This window comes from Phyllostomus discolor, chromosome 9, assembly GCF_004126475.2.
Source record: "Phyllostomus discolor isolate MPI-MPIP mPhyDis1 chromosome 9, mPhyDis1.pri.v3, whole genome shotgun sequence".
Lineage (NCBI taxonomy): Eukaryota > Metazoa > Chordata > Mammalia > Chiroptera > Phyllostomidae > Phyllostomus > Phyllostomus discolor.
The window spans coordinates 11,205,432-11,220,170 of NC_040911.2; the positions used below are offsets into that span (position 1 = coordinate 11,205,432).

Consider the following 14,739-nt stretch of genomic DNA (forward strand, 5'->3'; position numbering starts at 1 on the left):
GTTCCTCCCCGATCACCGACTGTCACACCTTCACACATGAGGCGCTAACCTCCCACATCATCCGGAGTTGGAAGAATACCGATACTTCATACTCTATTTCTTTTTCTTTTTTGTTCATACAAGTAACTCTCTTAGTTCAGGATCTGAAAGCATCGATTCTATCTAGAAAACCTTTGCAGTAAATTGCGGGCCATCATCCTTTGGGAGAAATACTACCCGGAGGCTTTCAGAGTAGAAGTTTAAATGTCAAAACGTTTCTCAGAGAAAACTCTCACAGGCTCTTGATAAGACACTATATTCCGTTCACAAAAAATGGTGTCACTAGTTAATATTTCAAAATATTTGAAAACAATATTTCAGGCTAATTGAAATGTAATATTTGTCCAGGTGCCTTATTACAGATTTTTCCTAAAACATAGGTTTTAAATATTCTAATACAGTTTCGAACTAATGAATAACTACATCCCAGTAAAGAGCATATTGAGAACCTGAACAGTGACTAATTTGCGACTAGCAGCCCTGTATGCAAAGAAACAGCTGAGTCTAATATGCCAGTTTCTGAGACAGTTTAAGTATTTCCAACAGACGTCTTTATACTATTAACTTTACTGGTAAAGGGGGTTAAAGGTTAGCTTTTATTTAATTCATATTAGAATGATAATTCTTTATTATGAAATTCTGAAGTAGTGAAATTTTACTGTATCTGCACACCCAATACATAAAATTCTGAATCCAAATGGAAATACATATCCTGCATATTTTAGGGTAATGCTGAAGGATAACCAGTCTAAAACCAGTACACCAAATAGAGATACCTTGAGAGAAACAGACAATTATGGCCATATGGGAAAGAATTAAAATCAAGGAATATAAAATTTCTAAAACCACAAAAACAAAATGATAAAAAATGATACTATCGGATATGTTAGAAAATGTAGTATTGTTATTTGTGATTTTATGTTGTTGCAGTCATTTTTATATGACATTGATTTCTTAGGCACACAGTAATTATAAAAAGTCAATATAAGGTATTATCAAACTCACAAAAGTTAGGTCAGAATAAGGTCGGAATGATCAGAATAGCTTCATAATCTATGCAAAATATTTCAGTTGTCTAAGAAGGCCAAGGAAACTTTACATTATCCTGTTTTGCTTTGTATTAAGGATGAAAGCAATATCACTTTATAATGACTAGCTTTACTTAAAAATATTTTATATATTCAGAGTTCCACTGAAATTTTAAATCATGACTTGAAATATCCGTCTTCATTTATTCGAGGCTGAGTGACAATGTTTGCACGCTGGCTGTGTGCCAGGTCTTACACATACTCGCATTGCTACAGGGATGCCCAAGAGACTGAAAAAAAATGAGGTTTTTATATTACTATGTCTGCATTTCTCTCTCTCTCTCAGAAGCATACAAAATTCCATTATTTTGGAAGAACTAATTGTTTTTTTTTAAGGGGGCATTTAAAATCAATTATGCCAATCCTCCTTACCCAACACGCTCAAATAATTAGTAATCTGTGAGAACTAGAAGTAACTAAATAGCATAAAGAAGCAGGACACCTCTGAATGGGTTTCAGTGATAAAATGACAATGTTCACACCATGGAGGTCTTTTGTATTTCATTAAGCAACTGAATAAGAGGGTTTGAAATGAAAGCTGTTGAAGCTGACTGCAGTGTAAATAGTCACTAGCGGGATGACAAACATGTAAAAATACTTCTAATCTGGCAAATTAAATCAAACGTGGTTTTATTGGGGGCAAGAAAAAATTTAAGAAATGGCCATTTCAATTTTCTTCCGTCATTAATTTCACATGGGTGTTCTTCATTTGACTTTCACGGGCAAGAAAAACCACAAGTTTATCCAGATCAGCGCGTCACGTCATTTACATTCACATACGTCAGTGGCTATAACGACGGCCGAGTTCCCTGGATGTGACTGAATTACTGCTAAGACAGGGGAAGATACACAAAGTGTTTTAGAAAGAGAGCTTAAAAAAAAAAGTGAAAATAAGTGAGTTCAACAAGTTCATCTTCATTCATGGTCTTAATGTAATAATTTTTCACCATTTAAAAAATTAGAGTTTTTACAGTAGAAAACGTTTACAGTTTATGTTTAAATAGGAAAAGGGCCAATCTAAAATTAGGGGTGTTTTAAAAGCCACCATCATACTCGAGGGGGAGGGGGTACCTTCTATGGTCACCCTGCTCTAAGGTAGTACATCCAGGCCTAAACCCACCCTAGACATGTCAGGAAACCATGTGCCTGTCACTGCTTTCACAAGTGACTCATTCACAGACACTCCTTCAGCTAAAGGCACTGGCTGGGCTCCGACCTCGTGCCACGTGTGCAAGGTGGACCTGTGATAAGAAGGCCCCATCCCTGCTCCACCGGGGAACGGGAACACTCTGTACTCCGTTCCGTGACTGGGGCAGAGGAGCGCTTCACAGGGACACCCGCCTGAAGAGGCACAGCAGCCCAGGGAAGGGGCATGTTCCAGGGCTGTTTGCTTTTTGGTGCGGGAGGAGGGAACTAGCAGAACCACAGAGCCACAGAGAGAGAGGAAGAGAAAGCAGCTGGCGCGATGCTACTCTGGTGTGCTGCTTGTTTGTGACGGTGGGCAGAAGAGGGTGAGTCTGGAAGAGACAGGGTGGAGAAGGACCTTGCAAGAACAGCCTGAGGGCACAGAGGTTAATCAGGGCGGAAACTTTTCATGGGGTTAAAGTTCGGGGCACAAGTTTGTGATAGACTGGACGAGACTGAGTCACCAGAAGGATCTCTGTGAGCGCACCATAATAGGTAATCACTCTCTGGCTTCCTCAGATACAGCCTTGTAATAAAGACACTTTAGTATCAATCTCACTCCAAAGGATACTGTAGTATTATTTTGTGGAAACTGAATTATGAAAACAATTATTTTTAAATTAAAACAATTCTTTAACAGACTGATAGCAGCTGGTGAAATTGAAGCAGTAATCAAAAAACTCCTGGCACATGAAAGCCCTGGACGGGATGGTTGCACAGGAGAATTCTACAAAGCATTTAAGGAAGAGCTAGCCCCTATCCTTCACAGACTATTTCAAAAAAGCCAAGAAGAGGGAAGACTCCAAGCTCGTTTTATGAAGCCAGCATCATCCTAATCCCCAAACCAGATAAAGACACAACAAAGAAAGAAAACTATAGGCTAATATTGTTAATGAACATAGACGCTAAAATCCTCAACAAAATATTGGCAAACTGCATCCAACAATACATTAAAAAAGATCATACACCATGATCAAGGGGGACTCATCTCAGGGATGCAAGGATGGTACAAAATTCACAAATCAATAAACAAAATATATCACATAAACAAAAGGAAAGACAAAACTCACACGATCATATCAATAGATGCAGAAAAAACATTTGATAAGGTACAGCACCCATTTATGATAAAAACACTCAACAAAGTGGGAATAGAGGGAGCATTCCTCAACATAATAAAGGCCATATATGAGAGACCTACAGCCAACATCATACACAGTGGGTAAAAAACTTAGAGCTTTCCTACTAAGATCAGGAACAAGACAAGGATGTCCACTTTTACCACTTCTATTCAACATAGTATTGGAAGTCCTAGCTGCAGTGATTGGACAAGAAAAAGAAATAAAAGGCATACAAATTGGGAAGGAGGAAGTAAAACTGTCATTGTCTGCAGATGACACGATAGTGTACACAGAACACTCTATAGGTTCCACCAAAAAACTACTCAACCTAATAAGTAAATTTGGCACAACAGCAGGATACAAAGTCAGTATTCAGAAATCAAAGGCATTTTTGTACAGCAACAATGAAATATCAGAAATAGAAATCAGGAAAAAAATCCCATTTGCTATAGCAATAAGAAAAATAAAGTGACTAGAAATAAATAAACCTAACCAAGGAGCTAAATAAAAGACCCGTACTCAGAAAACTACACAACTGAAGAAAGAAATTAAGGAAGACACAAATAAATGAAAGCATATACCATGTTCATGGACTGGAAGATTAACATTATCAAAATGTCCATACTACCTAAGGAAATTTATAGATTCAATGCAATCCCTATTAAAATACCAATGACATATTTCACAGATATAGAACAAACATTTCAAAAATTTATGTGGAACCATAAACAACCCCAAATAACCACAGCAATTTTGAGAAAGAAGGACAAAGTAGGAGGGATCACAATACCTGACATCAAGCTGTATTTCAAGGCCACAGTAATCAAAACAGTCTGGTACTAGCATGAGAACAGATACACAGATCAATGGAACAGAACAGAGAGCCCAGAAATAAACCCAAGTCTCTATGGCCAATTAATATTTGACAAAGGGGGCAGAAGCATAAGATGGAGTAAAAATAGCTTCTTCAGCAAATGGTGTTGGGAGATCTGGACAGCTACATGCAAAAAAATGAAACTCAACCACCAATTTACCCCATACACAAAAATAAACTCAAGATGGATAAAAGGCTTAAGTATAAGTCATGACACCATAGAGGAGACATAGGAAAGAAAATCTCAGATATTCCACCCAGGAATATTTTCACCAATATGTCCCCTAGAGCAAGGGACATAAAGGAAAAAATAAACAAATGGGAGTTCATCAAAATAAAAAAGCTTCTGCACAGCTCAAGAAAACATTAGCAAAATGAAAAGAAACCAACCATATGAGAAAATACATCTGTAAATCATACCTTGGACAAGGGTTTGATCTCCAAAATATACAAAGAACTCACATGGCCAAGGATCTGAATAGACACTTCTCCAAGGCGGACATACAGAGGGCCCAGAGACATAGGAAAGAATGCTCAGCATCACTAGCCATCAGAGAGATACAAATTAAAATCACAATGAGATACCACTTTACACTGGTCAGAATGGCCATTGTAAACAAATCAACAACAAATGTTGGAGAGGATGTGGAGAAAAGGGAACCCCAGTACACTGTTGGTGGGAGTGCAGACTGGTGCAGCCACTGTGGGAAACAGTATGAACTACCTCAAAAAACTAAAAATGGATCTGCCTTTTGACCCAGCAACTCTACTGCTGGGATTATACCCTAAGAACTCTGAAACACCAATTCAAAAGAACCTATGCATCGCAATGTTCATAGCAGCACAATTGACAGTGGCCAAGCGTTGGAAGCAACATAAGTGCCCATCAGGAAATGAGTGGATCAAAAAACTATCGTACATTTACACAAAGGAATATGACACAGCAGAAAGAAAGAAGGAGCTCCTACCCTTTGTGACAGCATGGATGGAACTGGAGAGGATTATGCTAAGAGAAAGGAGACAGGCAATGAAAGACAAATACCACGTGATCTCACCTATAAGTGGAACCTAATCAACAAAACAAACAAGCAAGCAAAATATAACCAGAGACACTGAAATAAAGAACAAATGGACAGTAACCAGAGGCGAGGTGGGATGGGATAATGGGGGAGGGGGGGAAGACGGAGGGTTGTCAAGGAACATGTACAAAGGACACATGGACAAAGCCAAAGAGGGGTAGGATCGAGGGTAAGAGGTGGGAATGGCTGGGGTGAAGTGGGGAGAAAAACAACAATTATTCTTTAATTCTGGAAGGCTTCTGGCCAAGCCACATCAAGTGAAAGAGAAAGAACCCCAAGTTCTTGAACAGTTCAGATGAGACAGAGGCGTTGCTGTGGAAACCCACTCTTTCCTTATCTAAGCTTCTCTCGCTTTCTAGAAGACACGCCTGCTGGAAAGGGGCCACTCCACAGTTCTGTAAGTTCCACCCAGGGTTCAGCTGACGTCCTTCCTGGACCCGCCTGTCCTTTGAGCACGGTGGCTGCCTTCATTGCTGGGGACAGCCATGCCCCTGACTCCTCCCTAAACTACATGTGAACCTGAACTTGGATGAGGAACTGCATTTTTCCCATGTCGCTTCTGGACTACTGATTTGCCAACATTACACAACTTCCATCTTCTGTTTTGGTTTAGTTCTCTGGGACACCGCCACCAAAGATGGTATGTTTAGAAAAACCCAGGACGTGTTTTCGCAGTAATCCCCTCGTTTGTTTCGCAACTCTGTGAGGCACAGAAAGTTGCCACGATCACCATCCGCCCTCCAAATAGAGACTTCAGTTTGCATGACAAGTGTTAACGAAGGTGGACATTTTCCATATATATGTTGGCCATTAGTATTTCTTCCTTTGTCAGTTGCTAGAGGTCACTTTTCTACAGAGGTCACATGACCCTCTGGTCCCCAAGGAGTGCTATGTTTTAAGGTACTTTACTAGGATGTCTAGCAAAGGCAGATCATGGTGTTTTGCTTCAGGTATCTCTACCAAGAGTTCTCTGATCACTACATATAACCAAGGCCAAGGTGAGTCCATTTCTTTTTTAACTACAAACAGCCAGAGTACTCAATGGCTTACAATACTTTTAATAGCTATGGCCATGAATCAAAGGAAAACAGTAAAAAAGTAAAATAAAACAGAAGTAAATTAAAAAAACCGCTAAATCATTTCCATGGGAAAAAATCACAACGAAGGAGAGTGCAGCACCCCCACGACGTTCAGGTAGTCACGCTGTCCTGGGAGCGAGGAGCTGACAGTGACCAAGCGGGGCAGTCGGAGCTGCCCGAGAGCAGCTGCTGTTCACGAGAACCCACGTGGGGGCTTCGGAACCACTGGCCATTGGCTGTTGCAGATTCCTCAAGCTCTATCTCTACACCACCAAAGCAAAGACCAAACTTCTCGGCCCCCTTCCCCGCCCAGATTCATGCGCAGAATATCTTCGCAATTTCTAAAGGAAAGGGGTTATCAGCATCACCATCCATCACGTTGCTAATACCACTTGTTTCAAAAATATCATTAGCAAATTTCCTTCCGAGTCTGGGTTAAGGAGAAAATTATCACCCGATATACTTGGCTATTAAGTACATATTGCAAGTTACAGAACTCATTGACAATTACCTCCTTTATCTTGGCTGCGAAGGAAGCCTGGCTACTCATGCAACTCGTGATGGCTAGAATCATTTTTCTGTTCCTCTTTTAATACTTTGTTTTTACCTTTTACTGCATATTAATAGTTTTAGGTCCTGCTGTACACTGTGATTTAAAAACAAGCTACTTCAACTCCTTTGTTATAGTAGCTGAGGTTTAACTAGTGTTTATTTCCCATCATCAAACCAAAAATTGCCAAGCAAACAAAATAGTAATCAGTGCGCACTGCATCCCTGAGGCTGGGGAGGGCGCAGAGTAAACAGTAATTACTAATTCTGAGTTTGCACTCTCCCATGTGTTCCTAATTATGTCAAGGGGGTGCTATAGAAATCTCCCCAGTAGGGAAAACAAAATTCCTGAGAGGGTTTCCAAATCAAATAATTAAAGGGAATAAAAATCCAAAATCCTTAGGGAAGAGTTCCATTCTGGGCTACTGAGAAGAGGAAGCTGCAGAGGAGGGGAAGGACAGAGGCACCCCACGTAAGGTGAACCCAGGAAACGTAACCTCTGCTTCATGTTTCATGAATCCATAGAGGGAAGGCAGAACGTGATAAAGGCAAGAGCTTCCTCGCCACATGCAAATTCTGGCAGCTGCTGAGCCCCTGAACTCAGTGGAGAGGAACCCTGGGGTGCCACACAGCCACGCGCTTTTCTAGACGTGAGACGTCTTTCCCGGCCTCGTGCGGAAGAGCTGCCGCGTCCACACTAACTGCAGCGGGCGAGCGTGCGCCCCTGACCTTCGCACGGTACTCACATTAAGCTGGGTCGGTGCCACTGCGTGGTCCGGTTGTTGTGGTTGACGTAGTAGGTCCGACCTAAGTTGTCCACTTTTTCTTCCCAGCCCGGGGGCAGAGGAGGTGGAGGAAGCTCCTCCTGGTGCTGAGAAGCCGAGTCATTCGTGTCCACAACTTCCCACCCGTGCTGCGGAGTAAAATCAGACGGGAGGTCAGGGGGCGGGTTCTTCGGGTGTGCGGAGGACACAGGGACAGTGCCGTCTGCATCCTGACTTCGCTGCACTCTGGCTCTTGCAGTGGCCTCATGTGCCACACTTGAAGAAATTCCCCAAAAGGGGGATGACACCTATTCCAGAGGAGTCTTAACAATATTTTGAGCTACGGCCAGCGCACTGTGCTGCCTTCTGGGGTGACTGTACTGTAAGGAGCAACAGAGAGTGGGATGTGTGCAGCCTGCTGTGTCACTAAGGCACATGACACACCCCTCTGGTATTTCACATTCGTCAATTTGACCTGTAGGCCTCCAGGGCCAGACAAAGCCAAGGCAATGACATGGGTCACGTTATGTGGTCATCTTTTCAACACCTTCCCAAGGGAAAAGGGAGCTGAGAAGATAAGCCATACTACGCACGCGCTAACAGACATCACAGCACGAGTGACCAGCAGGTACGGGGCTCCACTGTTCCCCAGGAGGATGGCGCCGAGGCTGGCTCTGGGTGTGAAGCTCCCACTCTGCATCTGGTACCACCACGGGAGCCACAAGAAGTGTGGGCGCTGTGGCTTTCCACTTAGATGCTCCCCACTTTATGCTGGGGCCACATACACAGGCATCGTGGCACCAGAGTTCGAGTTCCGTTTTTGCAACACATATTTTAGGCATTAAGTATTCCTTCCTCACATCCCCTAGTAAAGTCTCTGGAAAATTAAGTAATTCACGGGTTGCTGCAGTTGGAAGGCTAGAAGAGGGTAAAAAAAAAAAATTCCTTGGATTTGAGATAAAAATCTGCTGATGTGCTTGTGAAATCTTAACATTCATGACTGTCTACCACCCACTCGCTCACTCCCCCTCACAGATGAAACACTGCCTGGAAATCCGACCTCCTGGGCCGAGGGAGGTTTGGCGGGCTGGCCCGTAACACACAGCCCCATATCACATATACGCAACAGCTGCAAACAGATGTGCAAACAGGCCACAGAGAGGCCTTGTTGGATGGGCGTTTTTAGGGACAAGATGGGAATCTGACAAAACAGCACCATCTGAAGGGTGTGCTGAGAAGGGACAACGGGACCCAGGGTACAGGTGTGTGGCCAGAAAGGTAAAAGGCAGCAGGGCTAGGAGGGAAACCAGGAAACGTCCCCTGGACAGCTAATTCCGAAGCGGCATTTCCAGAGGAAAGCTTTCCTAATGCGCGCTGTCACCTGGGGGCCAAACGGGCGGAGAAACCTGGAAAAGATTTCCTAAATCCCTTTATCCACTTTGAAGCAATTCCAAGGGCTAAAAGGAATTTTACAAAGGGCCGAAAGTCCAAAGCCATTGGGGGATTAAATACAGGAGGAAAATTTCACATAGGGCTGGGGCGATTCATAAAATATGGATTTAGCATTTTGTAATGAGAAACCTCCACCATTATTAGGGTCGTAACATAAGAAGTTCATCTTTTTTTTTTTTAATAAAAACACACATCCTGGTAGATTATCAAATACAGATTCATGGGCACTTGTAAGTTTTTTCCACTTTACGCTTTATAAACGTTTGTGTCCTTAAATAATAAAGGCTTAAGGTGGACGACTCATTGATCCCAGGCAGGGGAGAGACACCAGGGCCCGGGGCGCAGCCGCTCACCTCCGCGTCGCCCCGCTGCTCGCCGTTCTCTTCGTCTTGACCCCCGTTTTTCGGCATGTAGGCCATTTTCAACCGCAAGAACCCCTTCACTCGAGATTTATGACTGCGCCACAGAAGAAAATTGGTTGTCAAGGCTATGGCTTGGTTTCATCTTTCATAGGATGACTTTTGGAAAAAGCTAAAACAACAGTTGTCAAAGCTTCCCCAGAAAAAGACCCAATAACCAAGGCATAAAGGACAACCCCTCCCAACCCCCAGGTTCTCACCTTCTCGGTCTGAGGAGAAAGTCCTTAAACGTGTAGGGTCGCTCCATGGTTGGGTCTTCTGTCTACAGGGAGAGAAAGAGTCAACACTCCTGATAGGCCGTGTTTTTGGATATACCAAATTGGATTACAGAGAGCACATTTTCGTTTTAAAAGATGGGACTGAGCCCTGGCTGGCGTAGCTCAGTGGATTGAGTGTGGGCTGTGAACCAAAGTGTCGCAGGTTCGATTCCCAGTCAGGGTACATGCCTGGGTTGTAGGCCATGACCCCCAGCAACTGCACATTGGTGTTTCTCTCTCTTTCTCCCTCCCTTCCCTCTCTAAAAAAAAAAAAAAAAAAAAAAAAAAAAAAAAAAAAAAAAAAAAGATGGGACTGGTGAAGGCCGAGTCAGTTCCGTAACCCATCCTTGAGAGTTAATCAAACACTGCATAGGTCACAGAACACCATCTGCTCAAGATCCACTAGATGTCACTGTCAACACCCATTTTTAGGAGCCAACCCCAGCCTTAGACAAATGGCAAATGATAGTGGTCAAGGCCAAGTGTAATTTCTAACTGTAGGGTGGAGCCCTCAGTCTCCCACTGATTAACGTTGGGGAACCAGTCGTCGCTGGCGCCTCTGTGCTGCTGTCATTCAAGAAAACTGAACATGGAGTTAATAGGGAAACATGCAAGATCTAATCTGTGAAGGCGGTTGTACCTTTTTTGTAACATTAAAGTATCATGTCACCAGCCTAACGTCATTGAAAGATTATCTCCTCCACAAGAGATCAATGTCCAATGTGGCCCCATTAATCTGCCTTTTGCTGGTGGTTCTTTCATGAAGCTATGAGGGCACAACCGCAACATTCACCTGTTCATCAAAGAAACTAAGACTGTGCCAAACCAGCTGGTTAAAGCAAGTAGGAAATTGGAAAAAATAAATGTTATTATTTCAGTAATTTTTAAATACTGTATTTAGGAAAAGCTCAAAAACCTAGACTCTTTGCCCTGACTGGTGTGGCTCAGTTGGTTGGGCGTCATCCCACAAAGCCAAGGGTTGCTGGTTCAATTCCTGGTCAGGGCACACACCTGGGTTGCAGGTTCAGTCCCTGGTTGGGGTGTGTGAGAGAGGCCATTCGTTGATGGGACAATTGAGTCTGAGGGCCAAGAGTGAAAGTGAACCATGATTCTAAAATTATTTTCTTTTATCTGGAAGCATTTAGTAGGTATAGGGCACTAAGGAATTAATGAGCAAAGGCAGAAAACTGAAGTTTCTTTTCTTTCTCATTATCACTCTTTACTCTTCCCTGTCAGGGGACAATGGGGACAATGACGGAGCTGACATGGCCTCCCGTGCCCACCGTGGTCAATAACCGAGGTAGTGACTCTAACGTGCAGTAGAGAGTGCACCCGGGTTCATACCCTCCTCCCAGCCCGCTACTTCGTCTCCCTGGTAGAGCCCCCGCCCGGGCTCTCACAACGGCCCACCAGGCCCACCAGGGCACGGAACGAATCCAGGGACCCCACACTGGTCAGCGAGCCGAGGAAGGCCCGCGTGCCCAAGGCACCAAGACACCAAAGTAACTTTGCACTGTGCATCCCTGAAGGGTCTGCTCCTAGAGAGGTTGGGGTCGCTCTGACCCTCTCATCTTCCTGGCAGGCTGCCTGGGGTCAGGGATTTTACAGCTGGAGAACTTAACAGCCAGGATTTCCACCACAAACACCAATGGCCGCACCAACACGCCTGCGGGGCTCCAGCGAGGGAAGGGGGTTCTGCAGCAAACATCGTCACCAAGTTTAAAACATTCCTTTTTCAAAATCACACACCCAACAACACAAAACAGAGTATTTAAATTATTGAATATAATCTCCTAACAATCACAAGAGATTAGACCAAGTTCGGTTCTGCTGCCCGGCATCTTTCCCATCAAGCTCCTGATCTAGAAAACAAACATCTTCATCTTCAATTCAGGTGTCGCCAGCTTCTAAGACCAAATCAAGGCAGGTAAGTTTTTTTTTTTTTTTAAAGAATAAAGGTTCATGGTATTACGGGACAACAAGAGAAAGCCTCATTCCTGGTTTAAAGTGCCTTATAATAAACAAGTGCATATGTATGTCAACGTGGAAGCATAGATAATTAACAATTTTGCTAATGCCAATTTTCAAAATAGCAATTACCATTCTTTATCTTAATTTCTATGATTCGAAGCTTCAGGGCCTTTTCCTATTAACTCAGTTAAATATTCTCAGTATACTCGATATGCAGAACTAGAGAGAAGCAGCCTCAGGCAGGGGAAAAAGCTGAATGAAAAGGCATCAGTGAAACTGGTGGGTTTGGGAAACCCTGCCCCCCGCCACAATGCTTGGCCACTGTGGCGGATCTGTACACGAACTCCTGTCATCTTCAGGCCACACACTGAACAGGACTTCAGCGAACACTCAGTTCCCCCCAACAGCCAGAACCATGCCTTTTGGACCCAAGCCACTCCCCTGTGATCCACACCCATGCCGTCCAGTATGGCAGCTGATGGCCATAGGCAGCTTTTAAAATTTAAATTTTAATAAAGTGAAATAAAAGGATAAATCCAGTCCTTCCACCACAGCAGTCACGTCTCAAATGCTCAGCTACCACATGTGGCTGTCACCCTCAGCAGCGATGCCAAGCTACCCCCAAGGGAGGGGCTTGCTTCTCTGACCCTCCCTCGGATCAGAACCAGGCCTACCAGCAAATACCTTCAGAAGGAATAGACAGATTCTCTATCAGCTGATGAGGCTGTGCGAAATGAACTAATGATCAAACGCCCGTGATTAAACATCAATGTTTAAGATTCCTTAAACCTTGAGAAAGGCCACAGCAGTGTCCTTCTGACCCATGTTACCATTCTCCATTATCTTCTCTTGTTACTACTAAGATAGCTTACCTAGTTTCTTTTGTCTAAAATTGGAAGACTTTGACAAATATTAAATCCATAGGCCATACGTCATCTGCCTTGACAAGGGTCACGCACTGAAGAAAAGAAAGACCACCCATCGTGCACTCCACAAAATATACTCAAATGCTAACTACTCATTTTACATACCCATGCATATGTTACCACAAAAACATAATCAACATAATGACAACGTGCAGTTTTCCCATGAGTGTCCCACAATGTGAGCACACACACACACACACAAGTGCAGCTCCAAGGCCATGTCCATTCAGACTATGCTGGTGGGGTTCCACCCCCACTTGCAGGGTAAGAATGCACCTTCGCCCCTCTCCTTTTGCTTCCGTTGGGGTCCATCTCCCAGCCTGCAGTTGGCCCCATTAAGCTGGTCCATTTTAAGCGTGGAGACCATGGCCCTCCAAAGGAAGCTCATCTCTCTGCAGATGCAAACGTGGGAGGCTCCACTCCTCAGCTGGCTCCGCCCCTCAGATGGCCCCACCCCTCAGCGGGCTCCGCCCCTCAGCGGGCTCCGCCCGTGTAAAAGTCCCCCTGTAGCCTTTGCCCTTCCGCTCTCTTTAACTGGCTGCTTTCTGTTCTAGCCCTGGGCCACGGCACCTTCTTGGAAGGCTCGCTCCTGCCTCCACCAAACCCAAAGCCCGGCTATTGCCTCTCCTGACTTGGTCTCTGAAGAGGAATAGTCTTCTCCTCTCCAGGCGTCCCACCACCCTTTCGAAACCCATCTGCTCTCAGCCACTCAAAGGAGGCGCTGTCAGGGCAAGGTGTTTAGACATTTCACTTCCACTTCTTAGAGAATATTAGCACATAGTTTGCCTTGACCGAGAGGGGATTTTTGCAGTAAGAAAAAGGGTGGCTGGGGACACCTACGTAAAAGAACTGGCCAACCAACCCCCATTGTCTGAAAATCGGAGGACATTCCCGCTTCAACCTGACGGGCACGAACAGAAGACCCACTGATGGGGAAGCACGGGGAGAGTTTTTCCTCGCAGATGCTGACACCTCCACGTCCTCTCAGTGTGACCGGAAAGGGACGCTCAGGTTTTGCCGGCTTACACAGTCGTCTCTCGCACACACAGGCACCCTCTTCACGCACCTTGGAGCTCCAGGTTTTTATATAGAAACTAATATACTTTAATGGTGTCACTGTTGCTTCTAATCTTTCGGAAGGGAATGCACTTGAAACCTTTCTCCCTTAACAGCTCTCCTGAGTACGTAAGAAAAAATTGCTTGCTCTCACATTCCTTCCCAACATATCTGCAAAGCCTCCTGGGTAAGCTACAGAGTGGCTTTCTGGGTGTTTTGTATATGGCAATAGCCACCGTTTCAATGCAGCGGTAGGCTTACACTGGGTGGTTTAAGTCACCCTATTTTATAGACTATTAAGGGGTTTGCTCACACAAAGCATTAACAACAACAACAACAAGAACAAAAGGCAGGAACATTTGACTTATCCTTCCTTGGCTGCTGTTTCAATCCCTTTGTGTTGCCCAGGGAACCAAGGGCTGCGGGAGGGGTGGAGCGAGGTGGAAAACCGAAGCCGGACTACGAGGTGACCAGCCCCTCACCCAGCCTCCAGGTCTCGCCCCCACGGTCTGTCTATACTGCCTCAGGAGCACCGCAGGCCCCCGCTGTTCGTCAGCAGCTGCAAAGGCTGCGCTGCTCACCTGAGCAGGGAGAAACGGCGGCGACACCGCACATGCTAACCACGATTTCTAAAGCTGACAAGTTCACTTAGAACCAGCAGGGTCTTCCGTCAGAGAAGCTTTCTGACTGAGAAAGCTACGTGGCAATGTGTACAGATGTGGCCCATGAGAAACAGCACATGCGATTCTAGACAAAGGGAACACATGTTTGCTTAGACCCAAAGGGTGAGCTTGAAAGCCAAGACAGCCCAGGGACAAGAAGGGGGCTGGCGGAGGGAGGTGTCTGCTTTGCATGATTTGACAAAGGCAGGCTGAAGGGC

The 14,739-nt window shown here is 44.6% G+C and overlaps 1 protein-coding gene across 16 annotated transcripts in view; it reads right to left on the minus strand.

The window, feature by feature from the left end:
- The window catches only part of NEDD4L (NEDD4 like E3 ubiquitin protein ligase), a 301,195-nt gene that overhangs the window by 57,679 nt on the left and 228,777 nt on the right, over positions 1-14,739 (minus strand). For all 16 annotated transcript variants that reach the window (XM_036010086.1, XM_028523927.2, XM_036010084.1 and 13 more), the window contains 3 exons: positions 9,850-9,911; positions 9,584-9,686; positions 7,761-7,927 (listed from right to left, as the gene is read on the minus strand). In XM_036010086.1, coding sequence (XP_035865979.1) covers positions 7,761-7,927; positions 9,584-9,686; positions 9,850-9,911 — 332 coding nt within the window. The remainder of the gene's footprint in view (positions 1-7,760; positions 7,928-9,583; positions 9,687-9,849; positions 9,912-14,739) is intronic.